Consider the following 25,295-nt stretch of genomic DNA (forward strand, 5'->3'; position numbering starts at 1 on the left):
CGGTGCCATCAGGCCCTGTGTAGCATAGACCTTCCCGTGATCAAACAACCCAAAGTTCTGCCGGTCACACCAGTCTCGAAGCCACGAGTTTATGTGAACAGCACGCCTTTCAGCTTCGATCCCCCCTATCGGAAGGACAGAGGCAAACACAACCTGCGCCCCTGATCCTCTAAGTAGTCGCCCCAAATCCCTAAAGTCCCTTTTGATCGCCTTCGGACTTCTCGTTGCTACTTCATCGCTACCAGCCTGAAAGACCAGTAGCGGGTAGTAGTCAGTGGGCCGTACCAGGCGCTGGACTTTCTTGGCGAAGTCTCTCACCCGAGCCCCAGGGAGGCAACAGACTTCTCTGCGGGTTGGGTCCGGTCGGCATATCGGTCCCTCTGTCCCTTTCAGAAGGGAGCCCCCCATAACAATAGCCCTTCTTTCTTTTTTGAAGGATGATGTGGCCATGCGGTGTGTAGGTCGCCTTGTCTTAGGCGCCCCCTCCAGCTGGGACGGGTTTTTATCTACTTTATCGTTCGGATTGTCTTGTTCTAGTCCTTCATATCGATTATTTAAGGGTAGATGAGAAGATGAGGTGGGCAGAGAGAGGGCTCGCCTACCACCCCGAATAGGCACCTGCCTCCATTCCGCCCCTTGATCTAGGTCTCCTCCCGCAGCCTGGCAGGAGGAGGGAACCTCCGTCTTCTGCATAACAGGAGACGCCTGTGCTGTGGCAGGCTCATGAACCTGCCTCAGAGAGGGTAGAGTGCACCTCCACCAGTCAATTTCCATCTCCGATTCCCTGATGCTCCTGAGCCTGTTCACCTCCTCCCGGAGCACCGCTACCTGGCTGAGCAGTTCTTCAACCTGGGCACACCTCCCACAGGCATACCCACCACTGCTGTCGGAGACCGACAGAAGGCTGGGGCACACTCTGCAGCCCAGGACCTGGACGGCTGCGTGTTTCCCGGGTCCCTCCGTCTGAGTAGCCACCGTGGTGACCGTGGCTGGAGATGCCGCACGAGATGCTGAGGCCACGGTTTTCTGCCTGGTAGATACCATGGTCAGGTTCTACGCAAGCAGGTTACAAGCCTAGTTTACATAGTTTGCTGTGGAGACAATTCTTCTGTAAAATCTTGAACTGGTTATTATAACTTCTGCCAGTGAAACTTATTGTTGTAAGAGATCTGTATTCATGTAGTGCCAGAAGGTCTCTGCTTTGTTTCTCTTCTGTTGGAGGTTGTGTATCATCATCATTACAGTGTTTGCCTAATTAATTTTTATGCAAGGTAACAGCTTTGAAAATCTTATTTTCTTCTTCAAGGTATGGAATATATGAACGATGTAGAGAGTTGGTGGAAGCAGGTTATGATGTACGACAGCCAGACAAAGAAAACGTAACGCTTCTCCACTGGGCTGCAATCAACAACAGGATAGATCTGGTGAAGTATGTATTATGCTTAAAGTGATATATAAACTAATTGCATCCTTTAAAATACTGTTATTTTAAATGTGTTAATCCTAATTATCTTAAAATGTCAATTTTTGTTCTTGAAATCTGAGGGAGGGGATAGTAGTCAGAAGACCTAATCTGTATGTTTTACAGACACTGTTTTGATGGCACAGTTAACAGAAATAAAACCTGCTAAATGTCTAGTATTTGAGCTTAAGCTTTTTTCAGGTAGATGAATCTGTGGAATAGCTGTTCAGCTGCATGTGTAATTCCTTTATACTATGGTGGACTTGCTGAATTGCCAACATTGTTTTTTTTAGGGAGTGAAATTTTATGCAAGGTGATAGCAAGTATTTTAAATAAGTGAGATTAATATGATGGAAGGGGCATCCTTCATTCAGCATTTCAGGAAGTTATGAGTTCAATAACACTTTTGCATTTTAAAAACACAGTTATTACAGTGGTTAATATTGCAACACCTCCCCTTTCAAGTAATAAAGAACAGTGGTGTGAGATTTGAGATATTTTTATGCTTCTCAATCTATGAGTTCTAGACCACAATATTTGAGGCTGTGATTTAAAACCTATTACTATCCTTCAAAACATGAAGAGCTTAAATTGTGAAGGGTTAATCCTTAGTTCTTGCTGTTTTACAAATCACAAGTGTATACTGAACGTTTCTTTTCTCTACTAGTAGCAAGATGATGAGTTAAGTATGTGCAATTGAATCTAAATACACAAAATATTATTGAATCAGCAGTATTCTAGGATATTTGGCCTAAACTGCACGTCTTCAATCAGTCCACTTTTCAAAATATTTCTTATGAACGAAGGTGAATGTACACAAAGCCAAATGCAAAACATCTTCATTTTAAGCATTTTCTCCCTACGTATGTCCATCACCAGTGCCTTCATCAGAACAGATCTTGAGTTTCTTGAAGTTGCCTGCAGATCTTACGTTCATATTTCTCTTCTTGTTTTTAAAGGACTTTGTCCTGATGCAGTTCTTTTAAAAGAAGGTTAAAGGTAGATAAACAGATGAAGATTTAGCTCTGATGAGAAGGACTTTAGGGTCCCAGTGCACAGCAAACTGACCGTGAACCAACAATGCACCCTTGCCACAAAAAAGGCTAATGTTATCCAGTACAAGAAACATATGGACATACCTGGGGTGAGTTCAGTGCAGGGTCGTAAAGATGATTAAGGTACTGGAGCATCTGATATCTGAGGAAAGGCTCCAAGAGCTGGGGCCGTTCAGCCTGGCGAAGAGAAGTCTCAGGGGAAAGGATCTTAGCAATGTCTACAAATACCAGATGGAAAAGGAATAAAGAAGACAGAGCCAGAGTTCTCTGTTGTCTGACAGGACAAGAGGAAGTGGGCACAAATTAAAACACACGAAATTCCATCTGAACATCATATGTTATTTATTTATTTATTTACCCATGTGCGAGTGGCTGAGCACTGGCACAGGCTGCCCAGCAAGGTTGTGCACTCTCCCTCCTAAGAGATCTTAAAAAGTCTCCTGGGCATGGTCCTGGGCCACCTGATGTAGGTGCTTGAGCAAAGGAACCAATAGCTAGTGCAGCAGGTTTTATGCTTTTATGGTGGGTAGGAGCTTATCATGGAAACTGTAATTCTGTGTTTGGTATCTTCCTTTTACTAAAGATGGGTAACCAGCGTGCCTTCTGGCACACAGAGAGAGACCCTCTTGCAAAACCGATGCAAATGCTGGTTAGCTAAATAACCTTCTTGGTGAGATTGTTTTAGACGCTATTGTTTTCTTCCTTTTCATCCCATTTTCCTTCTAGTTTCTCTTGGGTCTTTCATGGCTAGCAGCTTAGAACTTGGTTTGAAATTATTGAAATGTGTAGAATTTCTCAGATAGCAATTTTTCTTTAATACAAATGCAACTTATAAATGCAGTTGTTTTATTCTGAGCTCACTTTTTAAATCCAACTTGAATGCATAATTAATTATGTGCAATAAACTATTAATCTTATTTGAGCTGTTGGAATATCTGTAAAGCAAATGTCTTCTGTCTTATTTGATATGTCTTTGTAAGGTCTGAAAGCTGAATGGCATTGAGACAACCATAACCATTTAAAAACATCACTATACTATCAGGCATATGAAGAAAATTGGCCTATATTGTGGATAATGTTTCTCTATTAACTTACATATAGTTTCCATATTAGCTTTGTTATGAATCTACTGCCTGCATGATACTTGATTGCAACCTAATGCTTTAGTTCAGTAGCATTTCATATAATATTCAGTTTTTTATTTTTTAAAAAAAGCCCCAAATGCTTGAGGACCTTTCTTCATCCATAGAGTAAAATCAGACAAATTTTAAATTCCTAATTAGTTGTCTTTTAAAACTGTTTTTTGTTGTTGCTTTTTTTTTTTTTTTTAAGAGTGGTACTTCAGCATGTGTTTTTGTGTTGTATTTTGCAAGATTTTTTCCCTCTGAGTGTGTTGCTAATAATTTGTTGTTTTAGCAACTGTGTCGGACATAGAGGCAGTTCAAAATCAAAATGTTGGATTTAGACAGATGGAAGTCTGTGCTCTAAGCTAAACCTGCATTTAGTTCTTTATTATATGATAGGGAGATCTCTCTACCTACAACTGAGTGCTGACATCTCTCCCCAGGTCTCCGCCATTTCTGTCCATTATGTGCAATGGACAATTCCAGTAAGTGTGTTGACAGTGAGCTTGGTATCACAGAGGAAGAGTCTAGGTGTGGTCTCATGATACAAGATCTTAGTGCCTGTCTTACTGGCTATTGACTATATCGTGTCATCCTGGTTAGGGAGCTTAGCAGCTCATTTGTGGAAAGAGCCAACTCAGAACTAGACTTCTCTTGTTCTCAGTTCGTCATCCATACTATGAAACTTGGGATTCAGCCCAGGTACCAGTGAAGATACTTCATTATGAAAACTACAGAACCTGCTCTTATTTCTATAGGATCAGGGATAAGTGTCACCCAAGTGTCGGACGTCCATATGTAGTTCTGTTTTCATCACGACACTGATCCGTTGCTCTGTCTTTGACTCAATTTTGTGAAAAGGCAAAAATTAGCATTATACCTCTACAGTTATCTAGTGACTGCATTTCACCATCCTGTTTCTCCAGATGAGGATTTCCTTTCTACTTTTCCTCTTTCTAGCAACAGTGACTGCAGGCACTTTAATTTCACAACCACTGAATCCAAACAGGGGCAGTTTACAAATGCATGACGAAGACTTAGTGACTGTAATGCGGAGATCAGTGGAAGTATTTTCTTCCTAAGCCAACCTCTTAACAGATCTGCTTGCTTTGAATGTAAGTAGATTGCTTAAATAGGACTTGCGCACCTGTTATCTTCTAGCGTGGATGCCTGGATGACTAAAGGAGAGTCAGATCATTCAGTTCCTCCTTTCAGTAACATTCTCACGATGCACAAAATTGTTCTATTTAGATGTTTATCTAGACCAGGAAATCAAGTTCTTGGACTAGTTTTGCAGAAAAATCTCCCCATCTATGTGTACTGTAATACAGTGATAAATCTCAAATTAGTCTAGAACACCCTTAAGGAAACATAAAAAGTTATTTCAGTGTACCATCTGGCAGGAGATAGACGCCTTGTATTTTCCCAGTTGTCAAACTGCAAGTTCGTCATTCTAAATAAAATGTCCTAGCCAGTAAGTAATGCTTCTGCTCAGTAAAATCTGAACATATTCTGCGTTTCTGCAGGGACCAGTGTTTGAATGAAGGCAATCTGTTTAATGTTCACCTCCCCATGCATGGCTGTCACATCAGTGAGATGGATCCAAGCTTTGGCTGTGAATGTCTGTGTTGTCTTTTTATCTAGACAAGATTGCTTTGGGAACTCCTTCCTAAAATGGACTGAATCTGCTTCTCAGTGTCTTTTGAAATGTGTTCTTTAGTAGCTGAGACTTTGCTTCACAACAATGAAATGCCGTCCCTTTAGCTTGTGCAGGCTTTGCATTTTCACTTACACAGGACCAAGACTTTCAGAAAATCTTCCTTGTTGTCTTTGAAAGTCCAAACGTCTAACTTCAGCAGAGAGATACACTGCATTGCTGTTCCCTGGGTGTCGGAGAGCAGTGGAGTGGACTATCCTGTATTGAGCAGGGTTAGGTATTAGGTTTTTTAGCATGTACAGTGTTAGCAAATGCATTCTTCAGATACTGCTTCTATAGGTAACTTGTGGTCTCTTTTTGAAGTTTCACTCTGTGAATTGAAAAGCACTCGAGGAGAAGAAGGTAGTTACTTAGAGTAATGTTTTTCAAATCTATGTTTGTTCTCCTTCTTGCCATCTGTCTTGAAACACTTAGAGGAAATCGAGGTGCCAGAAGCTCAATGCTGAGGATTTGAAGGCCAGTTTGTGTGGGCATGAAAAGAAGGATCCATATAGTATTTAAAGGTGTTATGAAAGCAAAAAGTCTGCAGGCACAGGTACTCAAAATGTTCAAGCGCTTAGAAATCTGTACCTAGGTAGTACCTTTCAAAGATCTTTTAGCTGTAACTTTTTGCCATTGGCATTTACAGTAGTGAATGAAGAACCAAATTTCTATGCCTTGTGGGAAGACCTGGTTTTTAAAAACATGAATTTTTACTTTCACAAAGCAAAAATAATACTGCCAGCTTCGTGTACCAAATAAAACAGCAAGGAAAGCAGTTGGCCAAAACAGTACAAATGACTAAATATAAATTGTTTTAGTTAAATGTGGATTGCTTATTTTGTTCCCATCTGCTTAAAAATATTCTTGAGGAAAAAATAATCTCTAGCCCATCGTTTAGAAATATTTTTAAAGTACTCAAATGTTTTTGTCCTGTATTTAATATTGTAGTACAACAGAGAAACATGTAAAATCTCAATACTTGGCTAAAACTATAACTTAAGCAGGAGCTCTTGGAACAGTGATTTCAGCGGGGAGTTGCAGTGATGATACATGCTCTGAGATGAATTATATGTAGTTTTGTCATCTTTGCCAAAATTCTCTAAATATGCTACTTTTCTAGCAGCATTTTCCTTTACCACGAATTCAGAATTCTTTCTAACCTAGCAAGCACCCCTACAAATTTTAGAAGAATCCATTTTATCAAATACTTACATGGTAGCACGGTCTGCATACGTAGAGCAACTATGCTGTTTTATGTCGAAACCAAGCTAGGAAACAGCAGTGTGCTTAAAACACAGGAAGGGGTGTTGCTATTCTTCTTACCCATATCAAAAAGGCAAAAAATATTGACCTCTAAAAAGGAAGCTTACATGAAAGCAAAAGTTCTGACCTGTAATTGCCTGTTTTGCAGCATGCTGTGTCCTTTCTTTGTAACCACGGTGAGCAATAATGCTTACTACTATTTTTGTTGTACTAGATACTATATATCAAAAGGTGCTATCGTTGATCAGCTTGGAGGAGATTTAAATTCTACCCCACTTCACTGGGCAACAAGGTGAGGAAAAGTCTTCTATAATTTTTTTTACCTGGGTGTTTTTTTTAACCTGGTATCTGCTACTGAAAGCTTTATGTGATTGCTGTATTTTATGGGAATACCTGCGCAGGAATGAACTCAGTCATTGATAACTGCGCACGATATGAATGTGGTATGTTTGAGCTACAAGAGCTTTCAGCATTAGTTCAGTTTTTGTCTGATGCAGAGAAAGACTTCTGTGATAGGATAAAGAGTAAAATAAAATTGGAGTCTGTAGTCAACTTGGTTTATTCTTACTTTGGAGATCTTAGTTTTGTCAGTCTTCTGAAGGTCAGCAATGCTTGTGCAGCTGGGGCTTGGGATGATTTCGTGTGACATTGTCCTTGCAACTTTCTAACTATGTCTGTGGATATTTTAACATACAGTTAAAATCAGGTTAAAATCAGGTTTATGATGTTGAAAGTCATCTGAGAATGGTGACTGGCTGGGAAAATTGAAGACAGCCTTCTGGTAGTGACTGCTTCTTCAGACAACTGCCTAGAAATGGACAAGAAAGCAGCACTGTCCATAGTGACATTTTTAACTGCAGACTGCAAAAGGTTGCTTAAAAAATTATCTTGTAGAACATATAATGTGTCAAGATAATTTCTTTAGTAAAGATGACAACTTGCTTGTAACACTCCTTTAAAAGATCTTAGCTTGTGTATTTCTTGTTACAGATTTCATTCTACTTTGTGTATGTTAACAGCACAAATATTTGATTAAATTTCCTGGTGTTCATAGCTATAATTTGTTGTTCTGGGAAGCGTTTTCCAGAGCTGCTTCTGACAGATTCAAAAGTTTTTTTTTTTAGCTCATGTCAGAAACACTGTGGTCATAGTTGTACACCTTATCAACTGGAAGGATGTGCCTATGTTTATTGCGCCAAATAGATATCTGAGCTTTAAGTGTAGCATGGAGGAAAAGTAGGCCTTACATTTTCCATTTTCTTCCTATTTTTATTTTAGTGCTGTTATTAATAGTAGAAAGTTAAACCATATGCACTACAAAATACAGGATTACATAGCCAGCTGGACATCTCTTAAAATAGCAGGTTTCATACATGAATTTGAATCAGTCACAGTAGATGATTCTCAATACTGAACTTGGGCTTTTTGTTGACTGGCCTTTTACTTCACAACTCACCTAAGCCAATTGCTTGTGGTGCATGCATTGGCTGCATAGAACTTGCTCATGTTGAATGGGTGTGCATACTTGGTTACAGAATCAAATCGTGACAATCACCGTTTTCAAAATATAAGTCAGAGTTCAGAAGCTCCAGTAGTGTAATTAAATTCTAAACACATTTGTTGTGTTAAAATATTAACATTTTAATATTTTTTTTTTTTGCATATAGTTATTCAGTTGTTTGTTTTCTGTGTTCTTTTGCATTTAGACAGGGTCACTTATCCATGGTTGTACAGCTGATGAAATATGGCGCAGATCCGTCGCTAATTGATGGAGAAGGATGTAGCTGTATTCATTTGGCTGCCCAGTTTGGACATACTTCAATTGTTGCTTACCTGATAGCAAAGGGACAGGTAAACTTTAAATAATATATTTAAATAGATTCTACTCAGAATAAGAAAAGAGTTGAAAATTAAATCATTCAGGAAACGCAAAATATTTGCCTGACTAAACCTCAATAATTCAATGTATTTTACTGTAGACTACTGTATTTTAATTGATGCATATACCATCTGTTAACTTAATTTCCTGGAACAGAGGTCGGAGTACTTCGGCTTTAATTCATATCTTGGTATAATATATGCCAATTCTAGCAGATAGTCTTTTACCATTCTTTATTTCTACTGAAGTTAATCTTTAAATATTAACAGTGATGATAATAGCAAATATTTTGGAAATCTTCATAGAAACATAAAGTCAAGCATGGGTAAAGAATCCAGTGACAGAGTTGTCATAGGTCATTTCTCTTTTTGTGGACACCTATGTCTACAACTTTTATTTATTGCTGTTTTAAAATAGCATGCATATGTAAGTTTTAAAAAAAATAAAACCACCTTCTTGCCTCTTCTATTACTGCTAGATTTACAAAATGTGTATATAGCACATGCATTTATTACTTTTCTCATTGTCCCATCCTTCATTATGTATACTCAAAACACTATGTACGTTCACCTTTTTGTCTACTGACCCTGCATTACAGTTTGTAGGTTTACTCATCCACAAATATGTGCTTGAACCACAAATTTGATTTACTTTGTAAACCATAAAGAAAGTTAAAACTCTCCTCTTTAGTCTTGCTAATGCTGCTGCCAATTCTATTCTGCATATATCACGTATCAAGTGAGGTACAATCCAGTGAGTCTGGTAGAATATGACTATGAAGTTAGTTGTGTTCAGCTGCAAATTGCTACTATATTGTAGAACAAATACCAAATTTGCTGGAGAAAATGATCTGTGTCTATACAATAAAAAATGTATTTTTCAATAATTATTTTTTATCTAAAAATTGTTTGGTAAAACATTAATTAGTGTATGACAGAGTAAGCTAGACACAAGAGGAAGCTGATCATATATAATCTCTGTATTTCAAGAGCATAGAGATTGGAGAGAAATGCTCTTTTATCAGGAACAAGTTTTATATTTTGCTCACAAATTATGTAAAATGAAAACCCCATGCACTCATATCCGAAAAATCTTGCAGATGTTCTACATGTGCCAACTCATGTAAAGCACAGCATCAACGAGGTATAGTCTTTAAAATGTTCTATCATGATTATGAAACCTCCCTGTGAACGTTTGCTTGCCCTGATTTTTATATACAGACTTGGCCTATTTATTTATATGAGCATATAATGCTTCAGTCCAAGAGAAGCTGCATGTGTATACGTGTGTACATACATAGACATAAAAGAACTTGCTTTAAGATTTATTTAAAATTCCAACCCATTATCTTGGTAACAGATCTTTACCAATTGCTTTTTAATGAGGATTCTTATTAAAACTCCCAAGTGTTAACAAGTATGATTTCAGTATTCTTTCCATGCCATAAGTTTGAATTAAGAGCTATTTTCACAAGTTTCAGAAGCACTTCAAAAAGCTCAAATTTAAAATTATTTATTGATTTGTATATTTAAAATATAGTAATATCAACAACATTGCAATAACAATCCCTAAACTCACAGTTTTCTAGTTGTACTACATACAACTAAAGAAACTACTTAGTTTCTGTAGAAGCTATAGGAGACAAATGATCCTGCTTTTTATTCTCCTTTAGTAAGTGCATACGAGGTTGTTAATTCTGCTTTTTGTTCACAATGGTCTTTACCTCCTTCATAGTATCATAATTTGTGTTTGGAAACTTTAAGTGCTTTTGCCTATGTGGGCTTACTCTACTGCTTCTTGCAAGCTTTTTTTTCTTTTTCTTTTGCCTTTACAGAGATCAGGTTCTCTTATATCCAGAGAGTAGGCTTGCCTTTGTTCTCAACCCAGTTGTAGCACTTGGGTACTAAATGGCAAATAAGTAAGTTTAACAGAGTTTCAGAAGGGCTGAGGCTGGCAGGGCCCTCTGGAGCCCACCAGGCCCAAGCCCTGCCCAAGCAGGGCCACCCAGAGCAGCCTGCCCAGCGCCACGTCCAGGCGGCTTTTGAAGGTCTCCAAGGAGGAGACTCCACAGCCTCTCGGGGCAGCCTGTGCCACTGCTCCGTCACTTAGACATTAAAGATGTGCTTCTTGGTGTTCAGAGGGAACCTCTTGTGTTGCACAGAATCATAGGTTATCCCGAGTTGGAAGGGATCCACAAGGCCAGGGAAGTTACTAAACCAAGCATTTACCGCCTAGACCTAACCTACAGCACATTAGTTGCAGAATTGTAAGGCCAGTCATGTTTCTTCTTCATGATTGTCAAAACAGACTGTTGGACTAGATTATTCAGAACAGAGCTTTTTTTGTTCAGAAGAACAAGGTAGCTTCTGTTGTGTGCCTTACCTTGCTTGGTAAATTGCCTGTCAGTCTGCACTCAGTTTGTTCCGCTAGGACCCTGTCAAATTTCTTACTTCAGTGAATAACTAGCAAGTCTTTCCCAAATTAGGAAACATTTTCATTCTTACATCCACCTTCCTGATAAATTTTCTTTACTGTTTGCTTTTAAATATGCTGTTTCTTTGAGAGTCTAAGTTTCCTTTTCCCTGGCTGACAGTCCCTGTAAGAGAGATCTTTTCCCTATTCAGAACCCTATTCACCACAAGTATAATAGTGAATCTTTATACAAAGGTCTGTGATCTGTGAAATAACCAGCAATGTTTCTGAAGATGATCAAATTCCTGGTCCCTTTCTGTGCAATTCAGCGCATTTCGAACTGGAAAGCATCCTTTGATGCTTTTTGTGCTTTTGAGAAGGCTGTATTGTAACTAACACAGGACTGGTCTGAGCGCTACTGTTCCATGCCCTGGTAAGCCTAAATGCTGCTGTGATCTCTAGCTGCTATTCAGAATTAAAACTCGTCAGCTAGATTGCTTCTGAAAAGTGGCTTCAAGCAGCAGCATAGTTGCCACAGCTCCTTTCCATGCAGGAAGCTGTTTCCTCCCCTATACTTCTGCCTCTCCAGAAGCTTTTTTGTGAAATCCTCTATTCATGTTGTAAGATTAAAATCTGGCTCATCTTTCTGCATACAAAGTTGTTCTCATGCAGAACCAGAGTTGTCCTATACAGGAAACAATTTTAATAATTTACCAATTATGATCGGTGGTGTTCTCACACTTGAAATACATACAATAGGGTATCAGTCTGCACAATTTTGGATCATTGCATCACTGTACTCAGTGAAATCTGGTGCTTGTATTGCTCACGTTCCTGTTCTAATAGCATAGATGCCTGTTCATGAGCAGTATCAGGCTGACCTGTCAGCAAGAGTTAAACAAGAAGTTAATGCTGAGATGCCTGTTGGTACACACCAGAGCAGAGGAACAGTCTCCTGAGATGTATAGGCTGTTGAAGGTTTACTTTTTTGTCTCAGCCCTCTGGTACAGAAGAGCAACATAAGTTTCTTTCAGAAATGTGCCCTTTTATTGTGTGGATGTGGTAATGATCTGGCAGAATAACAAAGAATTTTTGACGGGAGCTTTGTTAGACATGTCTCTTCTATCCGCAAGTACATCATCTTTAGTATGACTATAAAACTGTATGCAAGTGAATCTTAGTTTCCTTGTCTCTTGGTACAGTTCCTTTGAAGAGGGATCTGCCTCCGTCCATGCTGGAGCTTAGTGGCTTATTATGAGTAATAGGTATAGCCTGCTTATATAATCCGTGGAAGGAGTAATCTGGAGCTCATCTTTTCTTTTTTTCCCCGTCTTTTAACTGTCACGTAGTATGTGAAGTGTAGTTTTGATTTGTCAGGTGGCATCACTAAAGGAATCTCCTTTTTTTTTACCTCCTTCCAAGCAATCAAGCATCTGTTGTTGGTCACAAAGCTTTGCATTTCTGTATGTAATCTAAAGATGAAAGAGTGATTGTTCACGTCTCAGTAATTCATGCATTTTTCAAAATGAGTTGTTCACACAGTGTGACCTGTGAATCAAAGGCATGCTTCTCAAGGATGAACGAACTTGAGGTTAGGCTGTGGTTCTCATTTCCTTCCCAGTCTCGGCAACAGGCGGCTGAAGGCAGTGCCAACAATTGTGTGGCCCTAGGAGGCTCAGAAGGGTGTAGTCTGTACACGTACCTAGAGCCAGCAGGCTTGGATGCTGGTCTCAGTGCGTGTAACTTGTTTCTGAATATACTGTGCAATAAAGTAATGGTTCTCTCCCCCTTCATCAGTCACTTTATTTCTGATTTTTTTTTTTAGTAAAACAATGGAGTAAAAATTCAACAATGTCAGCGTATCTGCGATCTAGAGGTCTTTTTAAAGCAATTATTTGGTAGAACTAAATTGGATTTTCTGGAAAATGTCTGCTTAGGTCAGGCTAGAAGTAGTACAGAGGGTGGGGGTCCCAGGGAGCTGGGTGTTTGGCAGACACTGGAACAGAGAAGGTTTGGAGGGAATGGAGGGCAGGTAGAAAGCATCATCATCTACATTTTTGATTTCTCTCATGGGTGTCTCTAGCAAATGATATTGAAACACTTTCAACCTAATTTTCCTAGTAAGGTGTTGTGTTTTAACCTGGAGGCTGCTAAGCACCGCACAGCCATTCACTGCCTTCCTCACCCGCCGGCCCACCATGGGTTGGGGGGAAAAATTGGGAAGGAAAAAAAAAGTAAAAGCTTGTGGGTTGGGATAAAGACAATTTAATAGGACAGAAAAGGAAGATTAATAATGATGATGATGATAATAGTAATAAGAGAAAGTACAAAGCAAGTGATGCATAGCGCAGTTGCTCACCATCCGCTGACCAATGCCCAGCCTGTCCTGGAGTAGCAATCCCACCTACCCCCGCCAGCCATCCCATATTAATTGTTCAGCATGACCCCATACGGTATGGGACATCCGTTTGGCCAGCTGGGGCCAGCTGTCCTGGCTGTGTCCCCTCCCAGCCCCTGCTGTACCCCCAGTCCCCTCGCTGGCAGGGCAGAGCGAGAAGCTGAAATGTCCAGGGCTTAATGTAAACACCGCTCTGCAACAACTGGAACATTGGGGTGTTAGCACTATTCTCATCCTAAATCCAAAACACAGCACCATACTAGCCACTAAGAAGAAAATTAACTCTATCCCAGCTGAAACCAAGACATAAGGGCTGAGGGGAGTAGCATAGGAGATATTGATACAGCTCTACTGCCTCTAAGTACAATTGTTAGGTCTTGAATTAAGTTAGTTTAGAGTAATTTTCTGTTGGCAGGCTGTGGAACTTGCCTAAATGTGCCTGAGAGTCTGATTTGGCTCTGAACGTTTTTAGGAATTCCCATCTTCCATGTTAGCGAGGCAGAACAAAACCCTATAGGTAACAGATACTTTCTTTCTGATCTTAAATAGTTGTCTTAACTCAGATGTCCTGGATGGTGCTGCTTCGTTATTCTGTGGCTAACTGAACATAGGTTCAGTTAGGCAAAATAATGAAATGGTGTGTTTTTTGTTTTGTTTTTGTTTTTAATTTTTAGTCATCAGTTTAGTCACCACTTTATTATAGACTATTTAATTGTTTTCATTAATAGCTTTTTTTTTGGCATAAAAATTTTGTGGCGTCCATTAAGTTGATATCCAAATATGTAAATACCCTTGGACCTGTGTGAACTAAGGAAAATTGCTCTGTAAGTGGAAAAATAGCTGCAGCTAGTATTCAGCCATGTAGGGTGCTAAGTCATGCTTTTAATGCAAATTTATAAAGTAGTTTATTAAATATTGATGTGTTACTTTAGGTTTATCTTGCTTTGGAGTGCAGTATTACACCATCTATTTATGTGTTTATGTTGAAAAGTGAATAGTACGATTGACGTGACTAGTCTTAAATATCATGGTTGTTCCTTAGTTTCCAAAATACACTGGAATGGTTATGTTTTTGCAATGGTGGTGTTAATGTCTGTTTTCGTTTTTAAATACTATTTTATTATGTGCTAAAAGCTTGCCAGGTTTTCACCAACTCATTTGGTTAGTCAGAAAATACTGCTTCTTATTTGCAAGCCGTGTATCTCTTGGAGCTTGAGCATGCTTATTTATCTTGCCAACTTTTTTCTGTTTTTTTAGGATGTGGATATGATGGATCAAAATGGAATGACACCTCTAATGTGGGCAGCTTACAGAACACATAGGTAATATAAACTCACTTCAATTTTGACTTCGTCTTGGCATTAACTAACTAGCTTATAATGGTGATTGGTTTTGATTTTTGGCAAGTGCTTTGGTTTAACTAGCCAATGTACTTTTTGCAATTGCCACTTTATCTTTCTTCATTTATGATCTATTCCAGAGTGAAGATAGCATCCAGATGTACTCACTAGTATGAACTTTAGATTGCTAAGTAAATCTTCCTGTGGAGATTACTGGAAAAAGTTGGTGTAAAAAGACAGTTCTCCGAAGAGCAATTCAGTTTCAGTTAGTTTCTTGCTTGGAGAGGCCTGTTTCCTTTGCTTGTTGAGAGGAGCATAAGCAAGCTTCTGCAAATACCTACCATTAACAACATTATCATCCTATTTTATTTTCATCTTTTGGAATGTGAAATAGAAGTCTGACGTATTTAGAACTTTGGTTATCTGTCAAATTAATAATCCCGTGCTTGCTTTTACAAATCTGTCTTAGTACTGTTAGTTTTTGAAAGAAATGAAAACAGAATTGCGTACCAAATGTGTTTCATGACATCCCAGAACAAGCTCCTTTTAAATTCAACAGAAATGTCGTTGCTCTTTGGTGGGACAAAATTTGAGCCATTCAAAATCATCAGCAAAAAACCTTTTCTGTTACATATTGTACTCGATAAACATTGCTCATAGAAGCTGAACTCATTAACAAGAAGTTGGAATGTATTTGAGTTCTTCTGTAGATCTAACAAGACTTTTCCTTTCTAGTGTGGATCCAACGCGATTACTACTTACGTTTAATGTTTCTGTTAATCTTGGAGACAAATATCACAAAAACACAGCATTGCACTGGGCTGTGCTAGCGGGAAATACTACAGTTATTAGTCTTCTGTTAGAAGCTGGAGCTAATGTTGATGCTCAGAATATAAAGGTAAACAGTCTGTTTTTATTGTAAGTGGTTTAAGGCAGAAATAGCAGAGCCTATGATAAATCTGAAGAATAGATGATTCTTGTGGGTATGGGGGAGATCATGAAGATGGACCAAAAGTCATGCCACTGGTTTTTAACCTGGGAGTCAGTATTTACTAATAGTGATGCATAACCATTAAATCTGAACCTTCAAAAGTACCCATGTAAATAATTTAACAGTGGTTATGTGTAAATACATTGGAGCTGGGGCGCACACTTAGATTGCATGAATGAAACACTGTGTATTCGGATTAAAAAAAAAAATCTGAATATCGTTTAGTGAAATTTTGGGGTACCTGTCTTTTTGTTGGAGTGAGATGCAAGACAGTCCATCTCCCAGTGGCAGCAAGGAAGTTTGAGACTGAAAAATATCACTAAGAGTAAAATAAGCAAATGGGCTCTTTTTCACATCAGAACTTCAAGTTGCCTGGTTACTCTGCCAGAACCTGTTAATGAAGTCACTTAGATTCAGCACTAACAGGGCTCGTTCGTAGCGTGTTAGACCAGCCACGGAGCTGCTAAAATTTATGCCGTAGACCTGGAGTCTTTAAGAGATTCTTCAGTGGTGGAGGGTGAGCTTATTGAACCTTTGCTCTGCAGTGTTCTTGTCCATTGACTCCAGACTGTTCTGTGTAGCAAATGAGATGTACTTCATCGCCTAAGTTGTTTCTTCTGTGGTGTCAGAAGAATGCAATTTTAGAAAAGGAATTTTCCACTACTCCATTTCTCTTCAAATATTTGTATTTTTCACCTAATGTTATAGTTGGGGTGGATAGATTGGAAAATACTGCTGTACATCTACACGTATAAAATACTTAGTATCTAATTAAAATAATTTGACCTTTCACCATTTGGCCTACCAATTAAGATGACTAGGCCTTACTTCACTTGGCACAAGTGATAGAAATATGCTTTAAACAAACAAACTTATTCATCCATTTTCTTAAACAGCATGGAACAGTCTTTTTAAGGGTGCAGTCTAATTTTGCTAGTAACTTTATAGGTTCTATATCCAGTAGATGTGTACTGATGTGAATACATGTCCTAGTCTGTAAGGTCAGTTGTGTGGATGAATTATGCTTCTAGTCTCACTCTTGCAAACTGTTGAGAAGCTCTTCCCTGTGCCACCTGGTTAAAAAAAAAATATATATATATTTTTTTGGGGAAAAAAATCAGTGTGTCATAACTTGCTTCCCTTGACAGACTGATTAGTGCAACTAGAGTTTGAAAGTCCTCACCTTACCTACTCTTCTGGACTCTTAGGAAATATGTAATACGAATTTGTACATTTGGCCAACTGAAATTGTATCAGCTAGCCTGAACGCAGTTCGTGGTCTCTCCTTCATTATTGACAGACAGCAGCAGTCAGTAGAAAAACAGGCTTTTGAACCTGCTGGATCATAATATCCTTCCAGTCATGCCAGAAGACACGTGCTTGATTTCATTATCTGTTGCCTGCCTTCTGCAGTGGAGTCAAAGTTTCTTGCATGCCTTCCTACAGGTTTCTAGGATCTTCAGTTGTCAAAATCATTCTAGCAGTGGTAGTTTTGCCATACTGTTGTTGGATTTATAACAGATAGCTGATTTGGGTGATACATCTTACGTTCAGCAAAAGCTCACAGTAAACATAAAATTTTTGGTAGATTTCTTTAGACAGATAGATATAAATTCAGTTTTGTGCTTCTCCTTTGACTGTTCAGCAAAAAAAAAAAAAAAAGTTTTCTTCAGCAAAAAGCTGTTTAGGTGGCTCATGTTTCTCTAGATAAGGGAATCATGAAAGGCTTCTCTCTAATGCAGTCATTTCCAGATTTCTGTAGCAGCATTTAGTGAAGTCCTTTTCTCAGCCAGTCCATGTAAATGAACAGAAGTAATAATAAGACAGTTAAAGTTAAAGAAATACACTGGCTGACATCCCTTTGTCTTTTTCCAGGTATGAAGTAGATGAAATGCTAGATGCGAATGTTGATCTTTTTGTTATCGGCTCTAGGCAGCGTATGTTAGAGAAGTGCATGCTGTGCTGGCGTTCTAGGTTTGGAACAGATTGGAACCAGTCATCTCAGTGAGGTGCTACTTTCACATTGCATGACAGTTCAAGAGAGCTAGTGGGGGCTGGCTACGTAAGAGAATAATATAAACAATTGCACTCTTCTAGAATAAAGCTTGGTACTTTGGAGAAGAAAAAAAGAGAGAGAGAACGCCCATCTTGGAAGTAAAATGATGTAAAGTAGCATCATGGATTAGTAACGCCAGAATGTACATATATCACAGGTTTAGTTGTTTCAAGTTAATCATTAAGTGGGTTTGTCCTGTTCTTGTTATTTATCCTCTTTGTATTTTGCTGTACAAGAAATAACAATTTTCTTTTGGTAGTAAGGTTTTCTTTTTCCTTTTTGAGATCTGAATTACAGTTGGAAGTGGAAGTTGCTTTTCACTAGTCAAAGGAATGTTGGTTTTTTGTTTTGTTGTTGTTTTGTTCTTTTTCTGTTTTGTTGTTTTTTCATTTTTGTGTAGGTAAAGTATCTTGCCGCGCCAGTAGACAGACTGGTCAGATGAGAACAGGATTTCACAAGGACTCAGTTTATTACTGGGATTGGGAGGGAAATCCGTAAATTTTACTTAAGTATAAGCAGAAACTCTTTTTTTGTTCTTCCCTAGAGTGTGAAAAGAGCTTTTATCATTTAAAGAAGATACTTTTTAGAAAAAAAATAATTAAATCTGTTAATGAATCATTGAATGGATTTTAGGTGTAGTTTCTTGGTTATGCAGTGTATCTGTAGGTTTGTCCGTGGAAGCCTGTATGTAAAGTTCCCTATGGTAATGACGCTTCAGACTATTCTTTCTGTCTAACCGCTTAATAATCTTAAAATATAATCTGTTGAAGCCTTGTTGCTTGCTGGCAAACTAAGTTGCTTACTAGACCAAGATCCCTGATACTTTTTGGTTTTGTTTTGCTTTTTAAGCAAGTCAGCCACCCATCCCTGTGAATACAAGGAAAATATTAAAATGGCCAGATGATTAGACACATAGTCAAAGACTTCTTTAAAGCTCCCTCAATTTTTTTATCTAGGCAGTTCCTAGGTGTCTCATGGCCCTCTAGTGGAAGGGATGCTCAGCTGGACCCCAAGACAACTTCAGGATTTACTTGGGAGATCAACTCCCAGAGGGAATTGCTTGTCCACAGGTAATCTTTACAGTCTGGATATTTAAGGTGATATTCAAAAACAAAACAAAAAAAAAAAACACGCCTGGAGTTTTTCAGATAGTAGCAGTTCAAGATGCAATTACATTTGTGATGAAGCAGGCACCATCGTTTGATTTCAGGCATTTCTGTTGAGAATTGAGAAGTCTCAATCTGTTTCTTAATCTGTTTCTTAATCATCTGGCTAAATAACTTTGAAGCCAAATTTTGTCAAAAGGTTATTCTTTTCTTACTGATTTTGGTAGTTGAACTCTTTGGGCAGGCATCATGCAAGATCCTGTTAGGCAGCAAAAAGCTTCCCCTCATAATCTGTAGTATGTGCTGTTTACCCTCCTTTTAGAGATTTGGAGCAAGAGATGACAGTTAAATAGTTGATTCCCATTTTCTTTCTACAGGATGTAGGTAGCTAACTGCCCTTTTTGTCTTTGACATCTCTTCTGTCTATAGTAATTATTGCCCTTTGTGGGTAATTTCAGTTTCTGGTACCTGTCTCACTTTTTTTTTAGGAGGGGGCCAAGCGATGGAGGATTCAGCCATTTTTCAAGCCTCCATGAATGGTTTGTTTAGGAGGGGATTTAACTCCAGTAGAAGAGAGGAGGAGTCAAATGCAAAACTGAAGCTGGAGGTACCTGCAATTGGTTGTCTCTTGCCTCCTCTGTAATTTTAGACCTAGTCAGTAACTTTCGTTTAGCTCTCTTCCTAAAAGTTTAGAAAGCAATAAATTCAAATCAATTCGGTAGGCACCTTTGGCCCCTGTATCTCTCTCTCTTTTTGCTTTGTCTGTCAGTCCTCTCAGTGTAGGGAATGCGAAAGCATGGACCATTGCTGGCTTTGCACCCAAAGTATGTGAAGCTCAAGCCAAGCATAAAAATTCGGAGTTTTGGAATAAGTTGAACGCAAGCAATCAGAAGCATTCCGTGATATTAGTAACTTCTCTCTGCCAAGAAAGCAGAGAATTAACCGAAGTCAGGCTTTAGACTGGGAGAGTTTCCATGATCCAGTGGGTCACGAGTTCTTTTTCTTTGCTTGATTTCTGCTGCCTGTCAATAGCCAAGGGGGAAGCACAGTCTTTCATTTACAGGCTAGTGGACTGTGTATAGAAAAGTGGAGCACAGATGTGTTACGCCAAAGGCAATGATTATTGCTACGTCAAGACATACATCAGCGTCACACCTTAATTCTGTATTTGTCCACTTGTGTAGTTATGGGAGTGTGAAAAAGACCAAAAGGAATGAAGGATGATTGGTGTCAAGTAAGCTGCAAAGGAATAAAAAAGCCAGAATCTAGCTTAATCTGATTTTAAATATATTTCCCTGAATGCATTTTATTTTTAAATTAGATTTTTCCCGCTTTTATACTCCTGGCAGGGAGAATCACCACTTGATCTAGCAAAACAGAGGAAAAACGTTTGGATGATCAATCACCTACAGGAAGCAAGACAGGCTAAGGGATATGACAGTCCATCCTTTCTGAGAAAACTAAAAGCTGATAAGGTGAGAAGTAGTATAACACTTATGTAAATCAGTGTTACTGCTGATGTTGGTGGGAGAGGGGTCTTGTTTGTTTAAGGTAAGCAATTCCACACTGTGCATTCCCCACATTTTAGTCTTAGGAAACATCATTTTTTATGACAAAAGTAATTTCAAAATAAATTAAAAAAAAAAACAACAACACACCAAAATAAACAACAACAACAAAACACCCACAACTTTATTGAAGGCAGGAGGAAAGAAAACCATAAACCTCCACAATTACCTATAGCTATTTTGCTGCCTAATTGTTAAGAAAGTACCAAGCAGTGGTAGTGTTGGGCATAGCCAAGATTATTACAAAGCTGATTCTCAAATATCTGAAGGGAGAGAGAGTTTTAGATAGCCTGAACTCTACTCCCTATTATGTACTATTTTCTGTTCAATGCCAAAAGCAGTCAGTCTTGGCAGTATCATAATGTCATAAGAATCTCTGACGTGGAGGCCTTCATGCTCTCAGGTTAATATCTAATACTGCAGATAGGAGGAGACAAGAAATAAGGATATAAAGGGTAATGTGTTGCTCTAGCATGAAAAACCGTTTGCCTGTGGTACTGAGGACTTACATAGCATTAATGTTTTCTTACCAATGAGAGTATTGTGCTGGATATTAAGTGTTGCTGTCATTGATTTGTAATTATTTCTTGATTTAAAGATACATTGCATCTTGATTATTTTTTTAACTGTATTGCCATATAAGAATGCAACGAGTATGGCCTTTAAGTGATTTGTGCATTGCATTATGTGCACTGTGACTGTGCTTTCAGTATCCAGAAAGAGTTCAAAGTGCCTTGATCAGGAATTGTACCTATGTAATATGAGGCAAAACAGGTCCTATCTTTCTTCGTATACTCTTCAGTATGACTTAATCTATTACTTACGTCACTTCATTTGTTAATGTTTGCTGAGGTTATCCTGATTTATATAGTCATTTATGCACTTCACAATGTTTTTTTAAAAAAGAACTACTATTGCCTTTATTCTGGATTAATACCAAAGTCTCTAAAAGAGAGTTCTTCTAAAGAAAATTACTAATTTGTTACAGAATTTTAGGAAGATGATTTTTTTCTTGCACAGACACTGGAGATATATAAATATAGGAAATGACAAAAAATCTTGACTATTCCTTCCTGTATGTCAAACTTCCTGAAAAATTATACAAGTTTTTGTGACTGTCCTTTTTACTATATAATATTGTTATACAACCTGTTCCTAAAAGCAGAATTGCTTACTGATATTTGTTTCTATATAGGAATTCCGTCAGAAGGTGATGCTGGGAACTCCTTTCCTAGTTATTTGGCTGGTTGGGTTCATAGCAGACCTAGACATTGATTCTTGGCTCATTAAAGGGCTGATGTATGGTGGCGTTTGGGCTATGGTGCAGTTTCTTTCAAAGTAAGTGTTTCACCAGGACACTGTCTGCTTAGCATGCACTCAAGAAGTGTTTTGTTGGCATCATATTTATTGGATAAATAATCTGAAATTTCTATTTTTATGCAGTTTTTGGACATGCAACTTTTTTTTTTTCTTTTTGTAAGAACTATTTCTGGGAAAGTTCTTGTGCAACTTTGCTCTTGGAGTGCTCAGTTGTCTTGCAGGTAGACATGGAGTTATCTTGGTTGAATGCCATTGAGCTAATAGAAGCTAACAGCAGAACAGAAATTCAGTTGTTCTCCAGAGGAGGGTGCTGAATGTCTGCCTACAAAGCATTATCAGTGTGAATTTTGTAGAAAACAGTCAAGGGAAAAGCTACCAGAAAGGGATAGAAGAAGGATGTGCAAGTAAAAAAATAAAAATTAAAATTAAAACCCATGGGTTTAGAATTTAAATACCCAAATGGTATCTAAAGAGACTTACAGAGAGAAATAGTCATGTAGGATTTGTAGCTTCTGTTTTTGTGGAAAGGGATGACTAAAGAAAAAGGCTGCTTTCTTATAATGTTGCTTTGTTACCTGATCATAAAGAACTTCAGATGTTTTCATGATTTCTTTAAATAACTGTAAATGTACATACGAATGCACACACACACAGGTGTACTTCAGTGTATTTTCAAGATCCTTAGACTATTTCATCAGTGCTTTGCTTCTCTTCATTATGTGTGACATGTATAGAAAAACCTATTATATCATCATACTTAGGAACTTAATGCTCTTCTGGCATTGAATGTCATGTTTGTTAGAGCCAGTTCCTCCTCTTTCCTTTCTGTTTAGAAGAAAAGAATATATTTCTGCTCTGTAAATCAAATTCACAGAATCTAAGTGATCTTAATACACCTGGGGAGGTGTGGTCATCAGGCTCTAGTCTCTGCAGGATCTTTGTGATAATCTCAGTCTTTTTGTCACCTCTGAGGCTGTACAATCTACTGACCTCTTCCCACAGCTAGTTTACTTGGCAATGCAAATCCTCAACTGCACCTCCTACTGGCAAGGATAAGATTTCAAGTTTCTCAAGATATATGTTTCTTCAAGTTTTATATTTTTGACCTACCTTGCACTAGTTCAGGATTAACATTATTTCTCTCATCCTTTGCTTAATGTTTAATTGGTGAAAAACAATTCAAAACCTATTTCTAGGTTGAGATTTGAATGAAATTTTTGCTATTATTCTAGTAGTATTTCCTTTCCCTTTCAAATTTTAATAATCTGCTTAGCTCTGCTTTCTTCCCTACTCTGTTCACAAAAAAATTAAATATAAATCACTGAAAGAATGGGTATTGCTGAATAACCACTGTGTATTGAAATTTATATTTGCATATTATTTACCATCGTAGCTCATCTGCCTTACAGGATTTTCTCAAAATACCTAAGAAGCTTCCAGTAGAGGAATGAAAGTTACTGTAAGGGAGTAATGGAGTAAAATGAAAACTATTCAATGCACACGTTAGTCCATGGCAGCCCTGAGGCACTATCAGGACAAAAAGTGAAAAGCTTCAATGTAAGGATGTGTAAACAGGTTTTGAAAGAAGTTTTATTTCAAGGAGTCGAGCAGTTTAGAGTGTGATATGTTCAGCAACTTTTTCTTGAATATGGAGTTACCTAGTCAGTAACCTAGTTTGTCCCAACTGAGTTCAGATTCTGTGCAGAATATTCTTTAAAATGCAAGAGTGTAAGAAGGTGAAAAGAATTCGAATGGCTTATTTTTTATATTAAAGAATTAACATTCAATTTTGGAACCTGGCAAATCTAGTGATGTGGGAAATCGTCTGTTTTTCCTCTGACTTTCTGTTGGCAACGGTAACAGAAGCAGAAGATTCAGGAATCAGAAATATTTCAAACACGTAGGCTGATAATACCAAGGTCTCTTAAGCCTTTTTCTTACTGAAGTAATTTTAACATGTAATTTCCATTGTATGAGTTTCCTAAATACCTTAGAATCTCTTGAGTAAATATAGTTTGCAACTGCTGTAGGTTAGCAATCTCATAGGTGTGTACCTGTTGTCAGTGTAGTTGTAGCTAAATATTTAAGCATTCTACATTTCTTGTCCAGGTTTTGACTGCTGTGGTGCTATTGGCTTGTGACTTATTAAAAGTACAAGGGTTCACTGAGTATGAAAATAGCAATCAGGAAAAAACATGGGTTTTCTGATATAATGAACAATTTCAAAACAATCAAACTGAATACTTTTTTTTTTTTTCCTGTTGAGAGGATGGAACATTTTTTTAAAGTATATAGCAAAGTTTTTTTTTTTTTTTATAAGATCAGGAAACATTGTGAGATTATATAGAAAAGATCAGTTTTTATAAAGACAGGTTTTTTTAATTCAGCTATTAATGTCTTATTTTCTGTAAAGCACATTTCTCAAGATATACAGATTGCGTTTATCTCATTTTTCTGGGATAGAACTTCAAAAGTGAATGTATAAATTTTAATTAAACACATTCTACTCGTGCCCACTCATCTGGACAGGTTGAAAACTGAACTTTGAACATAAAAGTGAAGAGTGTTTTTGTGACATATTTTGCAGTATCCCATATAGTAGTACATAGTATACTAGGAATTGTTTTTTCAGAAGCTGTAGTTTAGGATTTATGCTTTATAAGTTCAAATTTATGTGACATTGTTCCTGCTTTACAGGTCATTCTTTGATCACTCTATGCACAGTGCATTGCCTCTTGGAATATACTTGGCAACAAAATTCTGGATGTATGTGACGTGGTTCTTCTGGTTTTGGAATGATATCCTTTTTTGTGTACAGTAATATTTCTTTCATGTTAGTAGTATGAGGTAATACCCAGAATCATCCTACATATAAGAGTAAGTAAACTAATTAAAATTTTAAAAAGCTGTCACTAATAAAAACATTCTGTCTTGATGGTAATTATTACTTTAAAAATGTGCATATTATTGCTTTGCTTCAGTAAGTAAGAGGGAGGCAGTCAGCAAAATCTCCTGTGTTTTACCAGTTTCTTCAGTGGGGAAATGTAAGCAAGTCTGTAAAGTGTGCTGTGGCTGTATGTTGACAAATTTTAATTTTCTGAAAAGCAGTAGGTAGTTTCATGATATGTAATAATTCTAGTGGAGTTAGCTTTGTAGATAGTTCTTGAAGATTTTGCTAATTCTATTCCACACACACTGTAGATAAGTTTAAGTTAACTGTATTTTCAGTCTTTGAAGATGAATGTATTAACAACACTAGATTATAGAGACTCTGCATACACCCATGGTTTATGTTTTTGACTGTCTGCCTACATATAAACCCTACATACTGCTGGGGGTAGAAATTGATTCAGGGTTCACTGAAAAATATCAGTTATCCCCCTTAAGGAAATAGATTTAAATTTTTAAACGACTTGAGTATTGTAATTACAATAACTTCCAAACCGACTAGAGATTTAATGTTTTCTTAAATGTTTAATGTAGTTCTTGCAGCTGCAAGTAGTTGAAATGAACTTAATAAATTAGTACCCATCACAATATATTATAATGGGTATTAGCTTGACTTTTCTGGAAATAGTTTTTCTGTTCCAGAGGAATTATACTATGAAATAAGGTAGTAGCA

The 25,295-nt window shown here is 37.8% G+C and overlaps 1 protein-coding gene across 1 annotated transcript in view; it reads left to right on the top strand.

Moving 5' to 3' along the window:
* Positions 1-25,295, top strand: part of ZDHHC17 (zDHHC palmitoyltransferase 17) — a 78,438-nt gene that overhangs the window by 32,277 nt on the left and 20,866 nt on the right. Inside the window, exons 3-10 of the mRNA XM_080604935.1 lie at positions 1,307-1,429; positions 6,818-6,895; positions 8,310-8,454; positions 14,550-14,614; positions 15,368-15,530; positions 20,135-20,260; positions 21,549-21,691; positions 24,371-24,471. Coding sequence (XP_080461061.1) covers positions 1,307-1,429; positions 6,818-6,895; positions 8,310-8,454; positions 14,550-14,614; positions 15,368-15,530; positions 20,135-20,260; positions 21,549-21,691; positions 24,371-24,471 — 944 coding nt within the window. The remainder of the gene's footprint in view (positions 1-1,306; positions 1,430-6,817; positions 6,896-8,309; positions 8,455-14,549; positions 14,615-15,367; positions 15,531-20,134; positions 20,261-21,548; positions 21,692-24,370; positions 24,472-25,295) is intronic.

The sequence above is a fragment of the Anser brachyrhynchus genome, assembly GCF_964034855.1.
Source record: "Anser brachyrhynchus genome assembly, chromosome: 1".
Classification (NCBI taxonomy): domain Eukaryota; kingdom Metazoa; phylum Chordata; class Aves; order Anseriformes; family Anatidae; genus Anser; species Anser brachyrhynchus.